The sequence below is a fragment of the Camponotus vicinus genome, unplaced genomic scaffold (assembly GCF_025532165.1).
Source record: "Camponotus vicinus isolate PSW18456_S1 unplaced genomic scaffold, iyCamVici1.0 SCAF_9, whole genome shotgun sequence".
In the NCBI taxonomy this organism is placed as follows: domain Eukaryota; kingdom Metazoa; phylum Arthropoda; class Insecta; order Hymenoptera; family Formicidae; genus Camponotus; species Camponotus vicinus.
The window spans coordinates 16,814,459-16,837,432 of record NW_028141981.1 but is presented as its reverse complement, the minus strand read 5'-3'; the positions used below and the strand labels follow the sequence as shown (position 1 = coordinate 16,837,432).

The following is a 22,974-nucleotide window of genomic DNA, read 5'->3' as shown; positions in this document are numbered from 1 at the left end:
AGCGAGCGTCGTCGCCTCTTCGTCGACCCTTCGTACCAGGCGGTAGTGCGCGGACTTTTGGGGTGGTCGGTGCCCACCTATCGACCCTCTCAGCTCTCCTGGTTTCCCTCTCGCTTTTTCCGTCGGCGTTTCTCTCTTTCGGCGCCCCTTTCCCCTCCTCGCGCTCCTCCCTGTTCTCCGCTCTACCACCGCTTTTTCTCTCCCTCGACCCCTCTCATTTTCCACTCCTCGTCCTCTCTCCTCGTGGCAAGCGACCGATCTTCGTCCGCAGACACGAGAAAAAAGTGCGCGACCAGCGACGGAGCGAGAGGGCTAGAGAAAGGGGTGAAAGGGTGGCCGGAGAGAGCCGGTGAGATACACGCGGTGAAAAACGGAAGGAGAAAGAGACCCGCGTGTTCGCGTGCGCGCGCGCGCACACACACGACTATGCGTGCATATACGCACACATCCTAATTTTAGCCGGCATTCGGCGCAGCTGTGCCACCCACATGTATCGTGCGGGCTCGAAACTCCGAAATTTCGTGCAAATAGCACGGGAAGGAAGCCGTCCCTGATTAAACCGGTTATTTCCTAGGGAAAAAAAGGCGCGGGGAGACCGGGCGAAATTTACAGGAAATCGGGTTATTAGTCACCGGTACGTCGGCGAAAGGAATCGCGCATGCGGAAGGGAGAGAGAACGCACCGTGCGATTTTAATAAATTCGTTAATTAGGGGAATCGCGACCGATTCGGCTTTTGTCCTTATCTTCCCTTCCGATCGCGTGACCGTCGCGCGTTATCGAATACGACGTCGGAGGACGGCAGTTTTTTTTTTAAATTAATTCGCGTGATGTCGCTGAGATTATTAATTGGCAGCGCCAGACAACCTAAGCTTGCCGTGCAACTTTCACGCGCGTTTAACGTACCGCCGAAGCAATTTTGGCCGGCGGTTTCTATTTGGACACTTTATGAGGCCAACACGCTTCACGTTGCAGTTTCATCATGTACCACGACGTTTATTACGTGGAATTTCAAATTGGTATAAAATGCACGCGATATTACAGTAATATTGGCATTCTTGATGATGACGCAATAAAGAATAGCTTTTCATTCGTCACCACCGATGCTGGGAAATAAAATTAATTATTAATGCAGCGGGAAGAGTACAACGAATTTTTTTTCTTGTTAATCACTGCAATGTATTGTTTATCGAATAAAGTTTATTAAGAGTTTGTAATAAATGTGCAAATTGTTTCGCTTGAATTAATTGGAAATGTTTGATCTATAAATGTATAATACCCTACCGTCTCTTTAAAATAACTTCGATAAGAAAAATATTTTTTCAACAAAATTATAGTTTATTGATCTGCTGAATTATTTAAACGCGAAACTATCTTAAAACAGCAGCTTAAGCGATCACATACATTATTTACGCATTATATTTGTCTGCTTTTTTAATATTCTCGACAAGTGAAGCCGTTCTATATGAGAAGCTATTGTTAAACATGAATCGACGAAAATGCGGAGTACATTTCTGCGAGTTAATTTTCCGTATACCGCCTGTATCCTGATGAATTTTCCAAAGAGAATCATAGCGAACTTCCGGGCACGATGCTATGCAAGTGCGTATTCATTACGCAAAAATTACAACGACGCCGTCGGGAATAACAGCTCTTTTTCCCTGTACGCGAGCCTGCAAATACTAATTCATTATAAAACTAGCTAAAGATAGAAAATCGCGTGGATATTATATGACTGAGAACTCGATTTCCTAGCTATGATTAAGATTATTTCTATGAAACCCATGTTTCACTAATATGCATGCTATTGCAATAGCGTGCTCAAATAAATTATTTTTTACTTTGCGATAAATAGCATTTTGGTATCAATAGGAGAAACTTATACAAACTATTTTTATATTGCACATATTTTTTTATTTATAATGCGGCTATATTTTGCTATTCTTGTTTTGGATTATTTAGGATGAAAATAAATAGATTTGACAAGCATAATCTGTGAAGAAGACAAGGATAGCCTTTCTAGGAAAGCGAGAGATGTCGGTTTTTAAAAAAAATGTAATGAATATTTAAGAAGTTTTAAAATTTTTGCATTTTTCGGGGTTTGTGCAAATTTTAAAAGTAGTGCACTTTGAGAAAAAGACTGTCCATATTTAATAAAAAAAAAAAAGAGATCGTTCATTATAAAATGTATTTTGATTTTCGACATTTGTAACTCTTAAATATTGATATTTTTATTTTTATTTATGCTAAAAAATGAAAATTACTATTGTGAATGAGTAGAGCTGCTCTGTTACAAATTTTTTTATTCATTTTGAAGATATTCAAAGTCGCAATGTGGAAATACATGTAGCTGTGTATTAAAATATATTTTGTGAGTAAGTATCATTAATGAGCATATAATGTTAAAACGACACAAGATCTTATCCGTCTATAATTGTTAGTATTATGACGCGCACATATTTTGATCGCCGACGAGCTTTGTCACTCGAAAAGCAGTCGTCTAGGCGATCGTCTCTAGCGGAACCTTGCAATTAGCCTCGCGATCGCCGGTCGTCACATGGAGGGATTCTCACGTGGCAGTCGGTCAGGGCCGTGGAGCACGCGTGAGTCGTCGACAAAAGGGGGATACCGCGATGGAAAACGAAAGAGCGATATCTGTCGGACGATCGGATGCCAGTGACGGGGAAGCGAGGAAAAGCGCGGACATCGATGGCGAGGGAGGGTCGGGTCGATGATACAGAGGGGTGAGAGTGCAGTTTACCTATAACCCATAAATCGACCCCACTTTTCTATTAAGAGACGCACGATTGACTTGCGTTGGTCGGCTTCCTTCTCCCCTCTCCGCCTACCGATATCGCCGAGAGAGAGATGCCTCTTGCACTCTTCTTTTTTACTCTTCCCACTTTTCGGTCCCCGCTCTACAACCGGTACCCGACACCCTACTCCCTTCCCCTAATCAACCTGCTTGGTACTCCTCGCCCCCGCTGTCTCGTTCATCCATCCCCACCTGCCGGTGCATCCTGCGCAAACCTCGTTCAATCCCCTACCAACCTGTTCGTCGTCGAGTTTTTTTCCGCGCGCGAGGAGAAGCTCGGAAACATGGCCAGCACCGTATCGACGAAGGGGGGAATCAAAGAATCGCGATTCTTCTTCTCCTCGTTGCGCCACGCCGGCCGATTCCCGACGTTCACCGTCGATCGCGCGTTTCTTCATTCGGCCGACCGCGATTACATCGGCGGAATAAATGGACCGGACAGAAGGGGTTAGGGCAGAGAGTTACGCGTATAATTTCGATGATGGCATTAAATTCTTTTAATCTCTCCAATTTACGTTTCACGCTGACGTAATCAAAGAGTTTGAGGTAATAACAAGATAAACACTTATGGTGTTACTCGTACAAGGGCTGATATTGCAGCTGATATTTTTATTATTGGTTGAAATTATTCCTCCAAAAGGAGATATCGTGGTTTCTTGCAGTTTTTCACTTCTCATATTGCTTCAGATTAGAGACTAATAATATCTAATTTAATTATTTTAAAGAAATAAATTAGATTCTTTAGAATATGAGTTCATGAATTTTGAATTCCTGATCGTACACGTTGTAAGCTAAACAACGAATGCATTTTCCTTAAGTTTTGCAATTTGCATGATTTGGCGAGTTTTCGGATATTCGATTTTCTCTTTTTCGGCATAATTATAACTTCTTGACATTTAAATAATCTCGGGACATTTTGAAAGCCGGTACAATGGATACGCCGCGCGTTGCTCGTCCGTGGATGGACAACGGGAATCGAAATGGAAATCCAGATGTAATTACCAATCCGCGATATAATCATCACGAAGCTTCACGTATTAGCCCTTTAAATTTCGTCAAATGCACCGATGCGCGAGGGCGCGGCAGAGAGAAAGAGATAAACGGTCGCTCATACGGTTCTATAATTCAGGGGGTTATGAGCATTTGTACAGAGCAACGCAAACCGGGCCGCTCTTGATAAATCTAGTTAGTTTCGCCCGTCGCTGATAAACATAATTAAAGTGTAATCTTCCCCAACGTGCGTGCCGATGAACGGCTATCTTCTAATATCGACATGATTGGTTATGCGTCGCGATATCGATGTGATATCTTATCAACGTATATTGCATGCTTAAAAATTCAATTCAGTTTATTTTTGTCAGTTCTCTTAAATCATGCTAGTATTTTTCGCGCGATATTTTCAGAGATTTGAAAAAGAATGCAGATCGATGGTACTTCTTGACCGATAATTTATCGCATTTACCCACACAAATATGCATATGTAACGTACCACCGAATAATTAAGTGAAAATTAATAATTTATATTGCACTCTATATGAATACGTAGTTATATCCTGTATTATACCGTCTTTTATGCGCATTATATTATTATTTTGCACGCTAGGTTGTATTCTGATTTATATTAAATACCGCGAGATGTTTCATGGAGTGGCATAATGTGCGGAACATAAAACTAGAAGCCAGTTTCACTTGTAGTATAAGTTGATTTCTTCTGTTAATTTCTGTTAATTTGATTATATCTAATAATTCTCAAAAAATAACAATTAATATATATTTATAATATGAATAGAGATAAATATGACAGCATATATATGTATATTTTTTTAGGCCTATTCTTCTTAGTAGAATTTATACAATTCTTTACAAAGATCGTTGAAGTCGCTGAAAGCTCACTGGAATCTGAATGAAACCAAAAATCAAACGTGCTTGTTTGCTCAATACTAAATATTTATTATTTCTTCTCTATGAAACTTTATGCGCATTTGCAACTCATGTCAGATCAATCAAACTATTTCATCCAACGAAGAATTTTTATTCAAACTGGATTTAAAGCGCAACGGATGTTACGTTCTACGGATCCGATGCGTGCTCTATCGAGTGTATTACGCATACATGCATATCGATACATCGACTAAATGCCGCTTCCGATTATACTTGACTAATGCGTAACCTTGGTACACACGTATTAGTTACAGATGACCGCGCTAAAATACGTAATCCGTTTAAAGCGGTCAGTAGTAAGTTCGCCGTGTTTCATTGATCAGGCATATCGAGTCGTTATATATTATTGATCGAATACTCGTTGTTGACATTCGATCGTGAGGAAGGGTGGATTAGTACAGCTTCGTAACATTTTTCAAGCTTAATTAAAGGCGCAAACATATATTCAATCAGATACGTAGTGGTAACGTATAAGCTTTAAAATACCGTGTTGCGTCTAAACGGCGTAAGGCAGCAAACCGATCGGTGATAATTTCGACGCGTCTCATTAAGCATGAGGCATAATCGATCGTCAAACAGCGGCCGTGTAAACACCCGGCCGAAGACGGGCGCATACATTACGCGCCTCAAGTATCGCATATAGCACCGAACGTATCGCATCGTAGCCGCGGGGATGAAAGTGAGGGGGAAGCTGGTCGGGGGGGATCTCTTAAAATACACCCCTGGGGCGAAGTCGAGGAGAGCGGCGAACGCGCGAGCGACAGAGACAACCGATGCTAGATCGACGTCGGCGGTAGAGTGGAGGCGGAGGGGTGGCCGGGACAAAAAAAAGGGAGAGAAAAAAAAGGACGGAGGAAAGAGGAAGGACGGGGGGGAAGAGTGGAAAGAGAAAAATGAGGGTGCACGAGAAAGGGGGGTTGAGACGTGAAGGGAATTCTAGTGAAAAAGACGCGGGGGTCGCGGAAAAGGGTGCCGCCCCAGCGACGAATTTTCGGGTACGCGGCCATTGTGATGCGGGGGCGTGGCCGCGCAGACGCTCGAAAAGAAAAATCGACGCGGTCCGCGGGGATGAAAAGCAGCGCGCGCGCCCCGCGACGGCGGCCTAGCGCAAAAAAAAAAGGGAAAAAAAAAGGGCGGCTAAGAGGGCCAGAAAGAGGGAGGAAAATGCGCGCGGCCGAGATTCTGCGCCGCGGCGCGGCGGACCGCGCAACCCTCTCTCGCGAAAATCACCCCCTCTCTTTCCTTCCCTCGTTCTCCTTCCCGATCCCCGGACGCCGCCGTTTTCTCTACCTATCTCTCTCCCGCGTGCTTTTTCTCCGCTCGCGACTGACTATGTTCTTTGTCTCGCTCTTGCTTTGGCACCTTTCGCGCTCCTCCGCTTTCCCCTTTCGTCACGGTAACCACCCCTTTGGTGCTTCTCACGAGTCCTCTCCTTCTCCGCGTTGCCGGCTAGAGTACCGGAACAGGAGCGTCGGCGCGAAGGGGTACGCGGAGGGAAAAGGGGATTAGCGAGGAACACAAGGAGATGGAGAGGGACGTGCGGGGAAGAGGGCGACGGTGGCGGGACTGGTTGTAGGAGTACGTAGAGCGAGCGGCATCAAAATTATTTTCCAGCGGGCACCACCGCTGGCGCGGTACCACCCCGAAATTTCAGCCCTTTAATTTCAGATGGTATGATAATTCGTGGCGATATTTCACACGAGTCTGGAACCTGGCTCAACGTGGATTTTATTGTGGCTAAGGGGGCACGGAGGAGGAGGGAGGGACCGTGCACGGCACGCAAAATTTCTCGGAATTACCAAAAAGGCCCTACGAGAAGGGACGCTCGGTGAAGTTGTTAATTAATCTAGGCGTCTGGGCCGTGCTCGTGGTCGACCGATCTCGCCCTACGTCAAATTGAATACGCCTTTTACGTGCGTCGTGAATGTCGGATATAAACGGATCGCACGAGAAAGTTCTTCTCTCTATCCGATTCCCGATATAACATTTATAACATTTGCTCCTGAAATCATTAATTTCGCTAATAAATTTTCTTTTAAAGAAAACAAATTACTAAACCTAAATGATAGGATATTGTAATTAACGCAAAATGTTTTGTAAAGGCTTTTAATGATAAACAATCGAAAATTGCTGATTTTCCAAGAGACATGCAACGTAAAAGCGGTAACCAAACAATATTGTAATGATTCATGCAGAATATTAGTATGTAACACGAATAATAATTTCACTCCTATACTGTGTTGTAATTATTAGATCTTGCGGCGATTATTCATGATTTCATTTGAAATTTATCGTAATAGTAACAATAGTAAAATCTGCTAAAAGGCTGCAGAGAGAGAGAAGAGAAAACGGCATATACTATTATAATATAATTCATATAGAATAATTAAAGTTATAATAAATGTGCTTATGGCTTTATCGAAATATGCGACAATTCGACCAATAAACGCTGACTTTAATATAAATTTTGCGAAAGAGTTATAATTCTCTCAAGATTGAATATTTTTATGCTAACAGAAGTATATAAGTAGAAACAGTGCATAATTAAATACTTGAATATATATTATTATATATTATAATGTTATATTAAAAAAATTTAATATTATAATGTCGTATTAAAATTAATTAAAATAAAAAGGAAAATAATTAATAATGTTTGTTAACTGTAAAGAAGATTGTAATTAAACGAGATGTTTATTATACTTTAGGACGGTTTCCTTCACATATAAGTAATATTTGTAAAATTTTATGCCATAAAATGCATATAAGATTTTTACGAAGAATAATCTCAAAATATTATTTGATATTATTCTTATTCGTGTTTTGTCTTTTAATTATTTATGAGTATAAAATTATAGAGAGATAATTTATAATTTTTAATTTTTATCCGTTTTTAAGACTTTTGAGATCAAATATAAAGATAGAATTGTAAGAATCTGTGTAGAACTCTCTGTAAAAAGTATAAAAAAGTATGAAATTACATACATTTTCGTTTTGTGCATTTAAAATGTGTTGGTGTGGTAATTCTTTTTAATTGTGCTTTCTTACACTTCTACAGTAAAGCGTAGCAAGTCCGAGGAGTGAGAAGAACAAATAATAAAAGACGGAGGAAAAAAGCAAAAGTTCCAACTTAAAAAGAGCAAACTTACGTTTTAAAGAGTGTTTCTTCAGGATAATCTCGAAGTCAGCCGCGATACCTAACCCCGGACGAGCTATAGGCGACCGCGCAAATGGGCTAAATACCCTCGCGTGTTTCAGCATCCACGGGGGTGTCGTGGGTGCCGCTTGTCGGATGGGCGAGGTAGAGCGAAGGGAGGGTCAGCGTGTCGAGAAGCACCCAGGACTTTATCCCCAACAGTGCAAAGCGGCGCAATTTTGTTTTCGGGGGTGGACGAAAGGTACGACGAGGTCGGTTGAGGATGGGCGAAGAGTTGCGGTGGGAGGTAAAACGGGGGCTGTGGAAGAGGATCAGGAACCGCGGTCAGGCGGAAGAAGCGAGCGAGAGAGGCGGCAATTTTTTAAAATTAAGGCTGTTAAACCTAATCTCCAGGTGTGCAGGCGCAAGCGCGTAGAAGTCGTAAAAATTCTCGTACGCCGTATCTGCGTCCACGATCATCTTTCTCCGTCTCTTTTCTGTGTTCCTGCTTTTCCATGCACCCTTTCTGCCTGCGCCTTTCGAGCGATGTCGCTTGCCGCGCCCCCGACGTCCCTTGCCGGTGGTTAAATTGCCGCACGAAACGTTCTTAATGTCCAACCACGGCGACCTCCGTCTCTCTCTCTCTCTTTCTCTTTTTCTCTTCCTCTCTCTATTTTCTCTCTACCCTCTTCCCTCTCCCTCCTCCGCTTCGTTCATACAACTATTTCTCTTTCTCACAGTCTATCCGTCGGTCTTTCTCCTGTTTCGTACTTTTGCGGACCTTTCTCCCGCTTTCCCTCCTGTCTCGCGTCGCGGTCTGTTTTCCGAGGGTCGCTTTTCCCTCTTTTGTTTTTCCGCGAGACTCCCACCGCCCAACTCCGTCGTGGACGCGCGAACAACCGCGATGGTCGCCGCGACACTCGTCATCATGCGCGAAAGAAGCGCCCAATGTCGGATTACGAGCATCGCGGTACGACGCGATAAAATGCACGAATTATGTTATATATATCGCGCCGTTTATCAGATATCATATTTTTGTTAGTTGAAAGCGCGCGAATAAAATGCGAGCTTTAAATTCTCACGCTTATCGAAGCGATTGTTGATTGCAGAGATGCGTCTGATCAATCGTGGACTATTTCTACTGATTGTAGAAAAATTCAGAAAAACTATATGCCACGGGTTAAATGTAGACATTTATAGTTTTCTACTGGCTTTTCTATCTTAAATACTTAATGGATTTAAATAATGAAGTCTTTATATCAATTTATATATATATATATATATATATATATATATATATATATTAATTACATTAATTATTTTAAAAAATTTTAATTTTAATTTTAATTACATTATAATTATTTATATTAAATATACATGTGTATATAAAATTATAAAATTTTATCTCAGTTATTATGTCTTCTGTAGACAAACTAAGGTGTGACTAAGTCATCTCATTTACGTCAAAAAGAGAAAGAAAAAGGGCTGCACGGCATGCGTGTTGCCAGATTAATCTGAAGTGCGCGCGTGCAAGCGAGGTATTTGACTCGGCAAACTCGATAAATTAGCGATATTACGATGCAGTATTGGAACGACCTTTGAAACAGCGCTGTCTGCAAATCGCGACGGCGTTTGCTTTCATCAAACGTCGCGGCAAGGCGTTATTGATTTTGAGCTGCGGCAATTATCGTTTCGATTGCGAGCATCGTGCGGATATCCGCGGACGCTCGCGGTTCTTCTCTTCCGAGAATTCATCTCTCGCGCGCGTTATTTTTATTTTCAAGAGGAAATGCAACGTAATCTCCTTATTTATACTATCTGTATAGAAATTCGCATAGAAATCCCGAATCAACCTCCGTCGCAATTACTGGTCCATCAGAGACCGACAGACGCCAGTTTCGGCATCGAACTGCGTCTGTCCGCGAATATCCGAAAAGTTAGTGCTGTTTCCGCTCCGCGTGTCATGGTGATGCGGGTGGCGCATTTTTAAATCGGCGATCGCCCGAGAGAACTCGTGCGGGAATAAACATCGCGGAATCGACGGAAAGCTCACATCCGTTACGCTCGCCGCGCGTAGAATTTCACTTTAGCGATTTTAGATATTGACAGAACGGATATATACATATCGTTCATATCGATACTCTTCTTAAGAATTAACGGAAGACAGATTGAGAATTCCTTTACAATATTCGTTATTGATTTTATAATCGGTAAACATTAAATATTTTATTTTATTTTACAACCACATGTACAGATGTGTATGTGTATGTGTTTTTTTTGACGTTTTTATCCCGGAATTCTTTTTCGATATATTGACGGAGTTATACAGTACTATATTATTATTTTCTTATATACAAAATTGGTTCCGTAATTATCAGATATTCTCTCAATTATAAATATTTTGATAAATTTGAGTCTGTTTTTTTTTAAAGAGTAATTTTATGGTATAATTGTAACATACAACTCGTTAGTGTCTAAAAATATTACGATCTAAATATAGATTTATTATTCTTTAGAAAATTTCAATTCAACTTTGAATAATATAGAATCTATTTAAAATCGAGTAGAAGACAAAATTTGTATCATCTATTTACATCCTTGAAGCTTAATTGTTAAAGACTTGTAATTTTCAATATTAAATCGTCTCCGTCATTATTTATTTTTATTACACTAAAGTAGCTACTCTTCTTCTAGTTGAAATTTGAATTTTTGTAATGGAAAGTAATTGCTCTTAATAATAGTTCTTCAATATTCTATAAATGGGTTTTCTCGCGTATTGCGCGGCATATTTTGGTGCTGATGGACGGCAGATTCGCGCGTTTCTACGTTATCCATCATTATAGCGAGCTTAATGGCCCGCGATCGTTATTGCCGTAATTCGACGACTTTTGATCAATACTTCGCGTTACCAAAGTGATGATTTTTAAACTTCAATATGACCACCGTGCGCCAATGAAGTACTGCCACGACTGTTTGACGTCGATCCGTCGGCGTTTCTCACCTTTTCTTTTTTGAATCGTTATTCGCCGCATTCTGCATCTACCTGTGAACGTCAGTGGCGCTCAATCGCCATAATAGAATCGATCATAGAATCCGCTTTTGAACCTCGAATTATTGCTAGAAAATTATCAGCGCGTAATCGTATCATAATCATTGTAAATAATAAAAATGTACATTCTCGAATAAAGGATAAAATTACAGGAAGCTTTAATCCAGATCAATAATTTATAATTTATACACTCTCAAAAATGCTTAATATCAATAAGTAGTACTTTATTTATTATATTCTAATTATTTTGCTCAATTTTCATCAATTTATTATCTGCATTATTTAGAAAATTGTAGCGTTATTTGTATAATTATTTGTAATAATTATGACGTTTATTTCTGAAATGTTAACTGTAGTGAATATATACATTTGTCTATAATTAATGACGAAGTGTATTTCTCGTAAATTAATAAAAAATTATTTCAATGCATTACTTGTACGCGTGATTGTCGCTGGCGCTGATATTTGCGATATTACTACTTACTGCCGCCCATCCCCTAGCTGCTTTGAATCCCGTCATAAATGCATTCTGCATTGGTCGCCTGCTCATTAAATTACGCATTTGCTTTTTCTATTCTTTCGACCGTGATTGTTCTCGAATTGCGTGCATTGACAAATTGCATCCTTGAGAACCTCTGATTGCGCGTGACTTAATGGGGGAGACTTCGCCAGAATTTTATTGAGTTATTAAATTATAACGGAAGCGTTGCAATTCAAATCTATCCTCGTCCGTTTTTAATGAGACGGCTTGATCGTATTTTGTCGAGGAATCGAGATAAATATTCGTCAAGATTGTAACGGCGCGGCGTCCATCGCACTAAAAAAATAATAACATTTGCAGGATAAATAGAAGGAGGCGGATAATGAAGAAATAAATGAAACGTGACACGCTCGATCCAGCACCGTGAATTTTTCAAAACCATTTAAAAGCATTTCGCTGCAAGTCGGAAGTAGCTGTGTGTGCACTTGCGCGTCGCGTCTTGGTATTGGCAAAAATTGAATAATACAACGACCATTGCACAGAATTTCCAGCAAGAAATTTTTTTCCGCCGGAATTAAACAAATATGATATTCTCCGACATTTATGATACTATACCGTTAATCTTTTATTAACGATTAATTATAAACTTTTCGAAATTAAAGTAGATTTTTTTTACTGTTTGATATATAGAATTGTTGCACAAAATAAATTTTAGTTTTGTTTTATAAAAAAGATCGATAATGTGATACATCATGCAATTGATGTAACTGATTAATTAAATCTAGTTGTTATACATAATTATATTAATTATATTAATTAAGATGTGGTTCAATTTTTAAAGCTCCTTCCGCAGCTTAGGGATAAAGGATCTCGCTGATCTGGCATACTAGTATCGAAGTCTCCGAGCAAGCCCTCGTAGGAGAACGACTAACGCGCCACGCAGCGGAGGGTGTTTCGTCGCGTTTCTTCCCCGATCGGCAAGGTAGGGTGTCGTTGCCAACCCTCTCGAGGGGCCCGGGGTTACCGACGTTATGCATCGGCGAACGCGGGGCGGCCATCTTGGAAAAACGAAAGCGGACGACGCGGCGACGTACGAAAAACAAAATGAAAGCGCTTGCGCCGCCGCACCGGTATTGAGCGAGGCCCCCGGCGCCTTTTTGCATTTTCATCCTCCTCTCCTTCCGCCCCGTTCTCTACTCCTCTCGCACCCTCTTCGCCCTTCGGGCCCTCGAATCGCTATTGCCCCTCGCTGCGCTCCCTCAGTTATATCCCTCCACGCTCACCAGCCACGCTACTCCTTCTCACCCTCGTCAATCCTCTTCCTCCTCCATCAAGCGCGAGACTCCGGCGTTTCTGCCGCCTTCAACCCCTCTTGCTGGTCATCGCCATGGCCGTTTACTTTTTTTTGCGTTTTAACACGTTTTTAAACGAACGCAAAAATAAATACCTGCATCTTGATTGAATCAAGGTCTCGCCGTCGATCGGTTTCACCGATTTTACCGGAGACGCCCGCCGACGTCAATTAAGCTTCGCTTTTTCCGTTCCGCGTCTTTTTTCGCTCTAGTAACGTATTCGACGATCGGGATCGAATACCGGTAAGCGAGACAGCTGTTTCCTCGGAATCGATTGCTTCTGCGAATACAAAGATTCTCGGCTCTCGCCGCAACGGGAGGGGTGAGACGATGCAAATCGTGAGCGGGTAGTTGCGTGGCGCCCTCTTTTCCGAGGAACACGTCTAACGAGTGGAGCAAACCGGCGAAATTGTATCGATTTAATGGTACGACAAGCCTGTTGTACATTCAATTTGCACTTATTGATGAATTTGTGCCATAACTGAGTTATGACGAGTATTTTTAAGTAATAGCATAATAGAAAAGAGGCAAGAACGCAAAAATACATTTTGTATAATAATTTCTGCAAAGCACATTGATATCATGTATTAACGTTTCTTAATTAGCTATACTTATGAATAATAGCGTGTCTGATAATGCTTGAAACGAACAAATAATAGTGATGTCTGCAACTCCTTTTGTTGTACTATATAGTGTACAGTTAGCTTTATATTTTTATTTCGACAGTAGACTCTTAAAATTCATTTTCGCCGATCGGTTTCGTATTTGATATCGTGAAGCGGAAAATGTCCTTTTTGTCTGTGTCTATGTGCGTATGTGCATGCATATATGTATATACACGTAAATGCTACAATTTCAAACCACGGTATGACAAAAAAAACATGCGGTGATCAAATATCTCGTGATTTAAAAGATAAAGATAAAACAATTGATTTCCTACATAATAATGTATAGTTATAGTTCAATTATAAATACGATTAATATGTATTTCCGTTCATAATTAAAATAATAATAATATGTTTCTGCGATGTGTGTACAAAGAAAATCGAGCATTAAATAGAATAGAGAGTTGATTTTCGAGGGAAGTTGGAGAAAAATTAGTAGGAACTCAATTCTCAGCTTTGACGTTTTTTTTCCGAGAGCGAGCACGTCCAAAGTCGTTTATTGCGAGCAGTCTCAAGTAGCCTGACGTTCTGTCGTTTATCCCCAAGGGGTAGACGAAAGAATATGACACGAGGACAAGCCGCGGGAGTAATATGTGTTTTATAATTCAAGGCGCCGAGGATGGAGGAGGGAAGAAAGAGGATGGAGCGAGGAAATGTTTTCGCGACCCGTGGTACCCGCGGGGGCGGCAAAAAAAGTCGGCGGTCTCTCTTAATAATCTCACATTCTTAAGCACGCCGACTTAATTTGCATTTTAACCGTGCAGCTGAAAAAAAAGAATTCCGCATCGTTTCCAGAGACGACGACGACGACGACGTCGGTTTACCCGCCTGGATCGGCAAACTTATCGTACGTCAGGAGGGCATGAATTTTTATTTCTCGTGTCACCGGATAGCGCATTCTGTCTTTCTCTAGCGCTCTATAAAGTAGGAATGCAGATCTCCGGTGATCTCGGGTTGACCGGTTCTCTCTCGATGTCAGGAGTAATAAAAGGATTACCCGTTCTCGGCGCGCTGAGCAAATACGCTGGATTTCCAACTGAGAAAGTCGATTGCGAATTTTCGTTGTCTTTTTACATGCAGATCCGGTATCTCGCTGGAAACGATAATTAATCTCATCTTATCTTATCAACGTATCAGATTGAAATTGATCAAATACTAAAATCTTGTTATCAATGTTTCGAAAAAAGTTTGTTTCTTCTCAGATAAAAATTAACGTGTATAAAAATAAACTTTACTTTATTTTTATGTTATGATGTAAAAAATCAAGAATATCCAATAAACGAATAGAAAAAGCAATATTAAGAATTATTAGAACGTAATAACTGCTTAAAGTAATCACATTACAAAGAATACATTTGTTAAAGTCATAGATGTCTTTACCACTCTCTTGTGTGAATTACAAGAGAGAACACATTATAAAATAATCTTGCAAGACGTTTTCACGGCGATCTCCCTTAATACTCTTTTACGAGCTACTGCGTCCCCTTCGAGACCTACGTTTTATTAAGGGTCGTTACTCCCACTACGTTCATGTACATACGCTTATCCGTTTGCAAATGCGTCAGTGTTGGATCCCCACCATACTTCGACGGAGCCCCACTCCTATTCCTTTCCTAGCCCTTTCGTAAAATATAGTGGTGGGGTGCGATTAGATGCATAGGGGAGGTTAGATGAAAATTTAGATGAAAGTTTAGATCACGTTCGTGTCTGCAGGGTGCGTCAACTCTGCCACGTATAAGGATTTGTACACACCACGAGATTGTACTGTAGCTTAATATAAGAGATAATCTCTTTTTTTGCAATTGCAGTATTTATAGCATTTAATAGTATTTTATTTTTGATCGAGTTATAAATTATATTTCTGAACTTTCTTTTTATATTCAAAGTGTCGTTCTTTTAAAGTATTTTTGTTATAAAGACTGCTATATTTATACAATCTATATGTAACGTTAAATTATTTAAGTATTCAAAATAAAGAAAAAAATAGCTCGACAAGGACGAAAAGATTTATTACATCGAATTATCGATTATCTGTATTTAGTAAAAAGAATTGGAAAGTAAAAATATATTAATATGTCTTCTATCTTTAAAGACACGAATAGAAGGCGCAAATTGTTGTTTGCACGTAATAAAAAAGCTATTATCGTTATCTTTAGCACAATTAAAGGCAAACGTTGCGGTTTTCTACACGCAGCGGTGCCATCAATTATCCTAATAACGCTATTTAATCACGAGCAATTACTTGGATATATGCATTTCGGCGTACTGACAGAGCACACTGCTGCGCGACGGGGCATTAGAAATCCTTAGAGCTTAAAAGGGCAACAATGCGGCGGAACATACAGAGCGACTGTTCCTCGGAGAAACCACTCAAAGGGTTTACAAAAGCATAACCAACCAACGTGAGCTCGCTGCAGAGAGAATGCGAATAAATACATCGCAGTAATTATCAGGGAACGGGACAAGTGAGTAACAACGCTGCGCGTAGTTCTAACAAACTTTCGCATTTAATTATATGCTCTGTCTCTTGCGATCGCGATTGCACCCCTCGCCGGGATAAATGGGCCGCGATAAGGTATTAAAAATGCCGAAGATTAAAAGCGAAAGTCTAAATGCGGTCTGTCGTATGCCCGATCTACGATTTTCGTGCGAAGCATCAAATCGATCGTCAATTGAGTTTCACCTTCAATCGATTATTTTTAATATTTTTGCGGCGATGAACGATTTTTGCGAGACATCTTTCAGATTCGCGCGACGGAAAAGCCGCAAGCACAAAGCGAGCAGGATGAAAGAGAGGAAGCGACAGGAAGGCCTACCAAGGGCGGCTCGAGACGCATGTAGTTCTCGAAATTTCGAAAAAAGCATCTCTTTTCTCATGCATTTCGCGCGCGGAATCGCGTTTCGCGACTGCGTCGACGTTGCATCGCGCATTATTTAATGGACGGTTTTTCGCTTTGTTCGGCCGACTCATTAACCGCGGGGCCTCCCGATTGTACTTTACGCTCGTTCTCCGCTGCACCGGAGAACCGTGGCTCGTTGTTCCGGAGGGTGGGACGCAGGAGAGAGAGAGAAAGAGAGAGAGGACGGAGGGGGGAGACGTCGCCGGGGGGATGAAGTGGAGTGGAAGAGAGTGGCGCGCGCGGGAGGACGTGCAGTCGCGTCGTTGCATAATGAACAGGACGCCGGCACCCCCAGGCCCCCCTTCTGCCTTCACCGAAACCCCCCTTATCTCCCCGTAGGCGCCTCACTCGCGCGCCCTCATCCCCATCCTTTCGTTTCTCTCCCGCGCGGCCGACCACCCCCTGCCTCCTCCCCCTCGACTCCACCCCTCATCAACCTATTATTTCTCCGTATTACGTTACGTCGCGTTACGTTACGTGCCGCGTCGCTGTTCGAGACTCGGCGGAACGGCAAAAATGATGATACCTTCTCCGAGAAACAGGAGCATGAGATCGCCACCGGGATGTTCTCGGCGCCCAGATGCCGTTCACGGGTTTCTTGTTTCCGATTGAATGATAGTGTGGTTTGATGTACATCTCTTATAGATGTTCAAGAGATTAATATAATCAAAATTATTAATATAGTCTAGATCGATAAGACAATCCTACATGCGTAGAATAAGAAAATTTAGAAAGATGATCGAATCAAGTGATTTTTTTCTAAAGTATCTCAAAAAAATATTTTTAAAATTGTCGGTGATGCGTCTGTCTTTTTTTATGATAGTACAGTATAAAATTATAGTACATAGATTAATCGAAGATGCGTCTTAGCGTTACATATGCATTCTTTCGAATTTATCTCTATTTTTATGTGCAACGCGCGCAGAACTAATTAACGAACGACGTTGTATGCACTGCCAGGCAACGATAGAAAGTTACCTGGAAAACTCGCTAAAGCGAATCTAGACGGTCTTTTTATAGCGGCCCCTCTCGCTACCCTCCTATCCGCGCCGTGTATCCCAATTTAGCACTCCCTTTTCTTCGCTCTCATTGAAACGTTGGACAGACATCCGTGGATTAATGCAACGTTTCGTGACGTCGGCCAGCACATAGCGGGTAATACGATAGTGAAATTTTAATACCGTGGCGCATTTTTTCCCCGGCTACGAATCTTCCTGCCTTGGTGTAGGTATTATCCGCTTTTTCAAAAAATATTTTATGCGCGGCACGATTTCACCGTAATGCAGACGCGTGTAAAACAATTACGTCCAAGTTAAATAATCAAAGGATATCTTGAAAAGGAAGATTCTTCGGCATTAAAGTTGTCTCTGTCGACATAATACGTAAATTTCAAATTTCGTTCTTCAGCCTCATGGTTACTCCGCGTCCTCCTACAAGATGACATTTTTTTGTTACAGAAAAGGCACATTTAACTAACGGAATTCGATTTTCTTGGAAACTACCCTCTCGCGGGCAGACGATCTCGACAGAAACGCGTTGCTGGTAGATTCGTCTGCGACCATGAAACGACGTTTCCGGTTTTCGGGCGTTGTTCCGGTTGAATTTGGAAAGAGGACTGTACGATGAGGATAGAACGCAACTTTACAACATGGACAGACACGTACAGGCATGACAGGGTGCTGCCCTCTGCGAGCTAAAATTAGAGGGTGCTGTCCGAAGTTCTCCGCTACACGTTTGCATTTCCTATGCACTATTTCCCACGTGTAGGTGCGTACAGTCTCGCGCGAAACCCATTCCGCTTGGCCGGTCGATGCGCGCGTACAGAATTTATCAGCTTATCGCCGATTGATTTATTGCGCGCAAGAAGAGCAAAAAATGCGTCGAACCCATGAATGAAACTGTTTTCGCTGGTTCCGCCACACACGTTCACGCGCGCGCACCAACGTATCGCCGTGACTTTTTATTCGACGATATTTTATGAAAGCGGTTTGTTAACGCGCGCAATACTCGGCAAGTATTTTTTTCGGTGGTGCTGCTGTGTGTGTGATATGCGTTTTGTTATTTTTTCAACTTATCGTATACTATATTAGTATACTATTTTGACTTATGGTAGACTGATTGCCGTTAGAAGATTTTAATGCTAGATAATGACATATGCATTTGTCAAATTTTAATTAATCAGAGTGCTGATCCTGTATCTATTATATTAACATCATTGTATACAAGCAAAACAATTGAAACGAGACGAATAGAAGATTTGAAGAAAACTTGATTTAGATAGAGCGATCTGTTTTCTATGTTATTTATATTTAGATATAATTTATCATATCGTCTAAGACATCAGATGACTGGATTAGTCATTAGGATTTTTTAAATGGAATATTTCTTCGATCTGAATTTTTCGTAGACTGTCTTGGAAAAAAAAGAAACAGCTACTTTTAAATCGCGTATAACTGTATAAGATAATAGCCCGTTGCTTTCAGAACAATGTCGAGTCTACGACGAAATCACTCTCGGAAATTGCGTCTCGCGATCATGAACGATTTTCGCGGAGGATTGTACGCACGTATCCTCTCCAGAGGCATTAGACATAGTGTATCGGCGGCCGTGCTCGTGCGCGAGTATTAGACACCATGCCCGCAGCTCATTTGCCAACTCCGGCAAATTTACCAAATTTAAATGCAAAATCGGCCGGTGCTCTCCGCCGGTTCGATGGAGGCGCGAGCGAGACGGCGATAGTACGGTGCGCGGCATAGACCAAGAGGAGAAAGATGAACACAGAGGATATGAGAGACAGAAAGATAGATATAGGAACGAGAGGTGAACGAGTGCGAGCGAGAAAGGATGGTCGAGGGGTGGCGGTGGCGGCAGAGGAAGCGGACGGAAGAAAGACGGAGAGAGGAATGAAAGAGGCACGAGCGAGAGCGAAATATAGATAGATAGAGGCACGATAGTGAGGGCGATGTGAGAGAGGGTGGATGCAGGAGGAATCGAGAAAGAGAGAGGAAGAGAAAGACACAGAGACCGTGGTAGGAAACTCAAATGGTCGCAATGGTATAGTAGTCGCCTGGTTGTCAGGCGCAGCATGCGATTGGTTCGCTTTGACTGTATGTGTGTCTACCTCTCTCTTCTCTTCGTATGTCTAGCCTCTATCGTCCATCTTTCTTTCGCAATGTCGTATTTACTACTTTCCGACTTTCTCGTTTCTACGCATCCTGCGTACCTGCGTCTCATTTCGTTGCCATACAAAGGTAATATCCGCAATCCTCGAGACGGCCTGATGTCTTCGACAGTCGGGCGAAAAAAGGGGGAAGCTTTGGCCGAGAACGAGAAGATCACCGAAGGGAGAAAAAGGAGGAAGTAATGCATCCATCTGCAACAGAATTCGTTTCTTCTTTTTAATACGAAAGTTTAAATAGTTAAACATGGCTTTTTGTCACGCTACAGCAATTTGCGTTGTGTACGCAGTATTGCAGCGGCAATGAAGTGGCTACAGAGGTACATATTTATCGTGTATCCTCTTGATCGAGATATTAAATGAATGCGATAGATATTAATTCGATGACTGCAAAATCAATGAATACTTCTCTCCTTTTGAATCTTCCTACTCTAATAAATTATATATGATAAATTGGAGTTGTTTTGATATTGGAATAACGCGGATCATCATATTTTTATAACGACAAAATTAAAGTAATTAAGAATAATTTTCTAATTATTTAAAAACGACTACATTAAACACGTTATAATACTCCTCTTTTTAATGTGTTTAACAAATATTAATTTTAATTTTATTAATCACGCAAATTACATCTGTATCACATTTATTCTACTCTAACAGTATACCTGGATTTATCGTATACATTTCAAAGTATTTCTTTTTAATCGTTGTCAAAATAAAAAAACTATGCATGTGTATATATACATACGCGCGCGCGCGCGCGCGCGCGCGCGCACACACACACACACACACACACACACACACACACACACACATATATATATATATATATATATATATATATATATATATATGAAAACGTGCAAGGTCGGTGCTCAGCGTTCGATTGCGGATCGAGACGGAATGCGGCGTTGATTCCGAAGGAGAAGAAGATACGTTTAACCGGACGCGTCCGATTTCGAGCTGATCTAAATTCTCAGCGGAGAAAACTAGCCCGCTCGCTAAAATCGTCAATCAATGTCTCTTGCCGCACCCCCGCCGCGCCCAGCATCCGGGCGCGCCCGTCATCCCCGATCCCACCCTTACGGCGGTACCACCGTCGATCGCTCGTCGTCACGCGGGCACACACAGCCAAAGGGTTGCCAATTATTATTCGCGGTACACTTCGCACCGTTTTGTTGTTCATCGGCAGCGCCGTTTATTATTCATCGTTCATCATATTGCGGTGCCCGTTACAACGCGCAGTTACAACACGACGACGGGCAGAATACGCCGGGCCGCGTTGTTTCGCATAGCGTTACAGCGTTACGCCGACGTTACGAATGGCACAGAGGGCGAAAGCGCGCGTACTCGCTTATACCCTCGTGCTCTCGTACTTTCGTGCTCGCTCGCTCGCTCGCTCGTTCGTTCGTTGACGCTCTTGCGTGTACACGCGCGTGTGCGCGTGTCGGTACACCGCGTGTACGCTCGTCAAAATACAAAGTGAACACGAGTCCCGCCATGGGGACGTTTATTGTGCACTCGTACGTTGTTTTATCGGCGTTACATTACGCGATAGTTTTCAGTATACTCCTCCCCCTCCTCCGCGCTTCTTTTAATAATGCGCATTACGATAATATCCCTTTGTGGCCGTGAGCTCGGCGGACGGGAGGGTGGTCGCGCGGGGGTGCGGTTTTGATATTTATATACGTTCGACGTCGGGCTCGCAAGATGAGCAGGGTGTAAAATTCGCCGATTGCACGCCTCTTACTCGGCGATAATTATTTTGTAATTAAGCCAGCGTCGAGCTATTGGACGCTGGCTGATACAAAGCTTAATCCACGCCGGTACTCCTGAAGAAATTTCCGCGCGATATGCATTTATTATATTCCGATATTATGCGAGCGTGTGTCACTAAACAGAAAGATTAATTATACATCGGCAGGCTGCGAAAGTGAATTACGCGAGTGTGAATTTTAATTAAAACGAAGAAGCGCAAATATTTGCGGAATCTACTTTTTTTCGGTGCACGAGACGTTTCCCGCATGTACTAATTTTAACAAGATTCAGGATGTCGCGCAAACAAATGTCAATGTTATATATGCATATATTGTTTGTTTTCAATATAAAATATTTTTAATATGTTAATTCTTTCCGCTGGTGTAACATGCACAATATTGAAATATACATCTGCGGCATTCGTTGCGCATGTATAAAATTTATATGTAATGGATTCGGAGCCCGCTTGATTTGCTCTTCGTCGTATAGAAAATTATTAAATTGCTGTTTACAGCAGTGGACAAAGAAATGTTGCGCGACGAAAAAATGCAACAAGTTTTTAAGAGAAGACGTATATGTAATATGGCAAATAGATTATATCAATTGTAATATTTTATTCGTGCTGTAAAAATTACTCATTGCTCATTCATATATTTCTACAATTTTGACTACATTATTTACAATATTAATCATGTTTATAATTTTAAAAGTTGCACCAATGTTGTATTATAATTTCAAAGAATGAGTTGCACTTACGATGAATATTGTCGACACATTCTACCTTGTAATTATATGCGACCATAAATGCAAAATGTGAATATAAGGATTCGTAATTCAAGGAATGCGTGTACTCAAATTTAGAGTCAGTCTCGCCCGGTAAATTCTGAGCGTGCGGAATAATGAGGACGAATGTCGCTAGCATAACTGGAAAGAGAGAAAAATCTTGGACGACTAAACTTTCGTATTAATAGGGGAAATCCGGAATGTCTCCGACACTGAAAATAAATCTCTGTGCCCTTCTCTCGCGCTCTTTCGTTCCAGTGGTATAATTTTAAATTGCCGCGAAATTTATGGAAACCGACTTCTGCACGCGTTCTTTTCTTTTTCTTTTTCTCTCTTTCGCTACATGATTCAAGTTTATAAAATAATAAGCAACTCAAAACTTTCGCTTTTCGGGATGTCATTCGTCAAGTACAATCCACGAAAGTGCGTTTAAAAATTTCAGATGTATAGAATACAACAGGATGACTTTTGCATTCGGAAACGCAATACAGAGTGGTTTACACAATTTTGTGCATCAAATTTTTAAACATCGTTACTGTAGATATACTATGATTTATATTTTTTTGTACTCTCTTTTTCTTCTGACATTAATATTGACAATAATAGAGAGAGAGAGTAATAAATACTTTTTTATAAGTCTTAAAGAAAATGGTCTTTGTACATTTTAAATGAAATCTGTCATTATTCTCGTGATTTTTTTACGTCAATACAGGCGACTTTTAAAAATGTCTCCGGACCCCATTTGCCGGACAAAGTAATTTAACACGAATTAACATAAATCACTCAAGTTTCGTTCGTGGTTATTCGCTCGCTCACACGTTGGCTCGACAGTTTGCCATCCCTCAACCAACCCCGGCCGCCACCCATCAGTGTTACCCTCATCCGATTCGAGCCAACGGCCGATTACAACGTCCC

General features: G+C 41.4%; 1 protein-coding gene and 1 pseudogene across 3 annotated transcripts in view; one reads left to right on the top strand and one right to left on the bottom strand.

Moving 5' to 3' along the window:
- Positions 1 to 22,974, bottom strand: part of LOC145977091 (uncharacterized) — a 158,336-nt gene that overhangs the window by 75,408 nt on the left and 59,954 nt on the right. For all 3 annotated transcript variants that reach the window (XM_083108762.1, XM_083108764.1, XM_083108763.1), the window contains exon 3: positions 19,561 to 19,710. In XM_083108762.1, the coding sequence (XP_082964888.1) occupies positions 19,561 to 19,710 (150 nt within the window). The remainder of the gene's footprint in view (positions 1 to 19,560; positions 19,711 to 22,974) is intronic.
- LOC145976831 (uncharacterized) lies at positions 8,009 to 8,501 on the top strand (annotated as a pseudogene).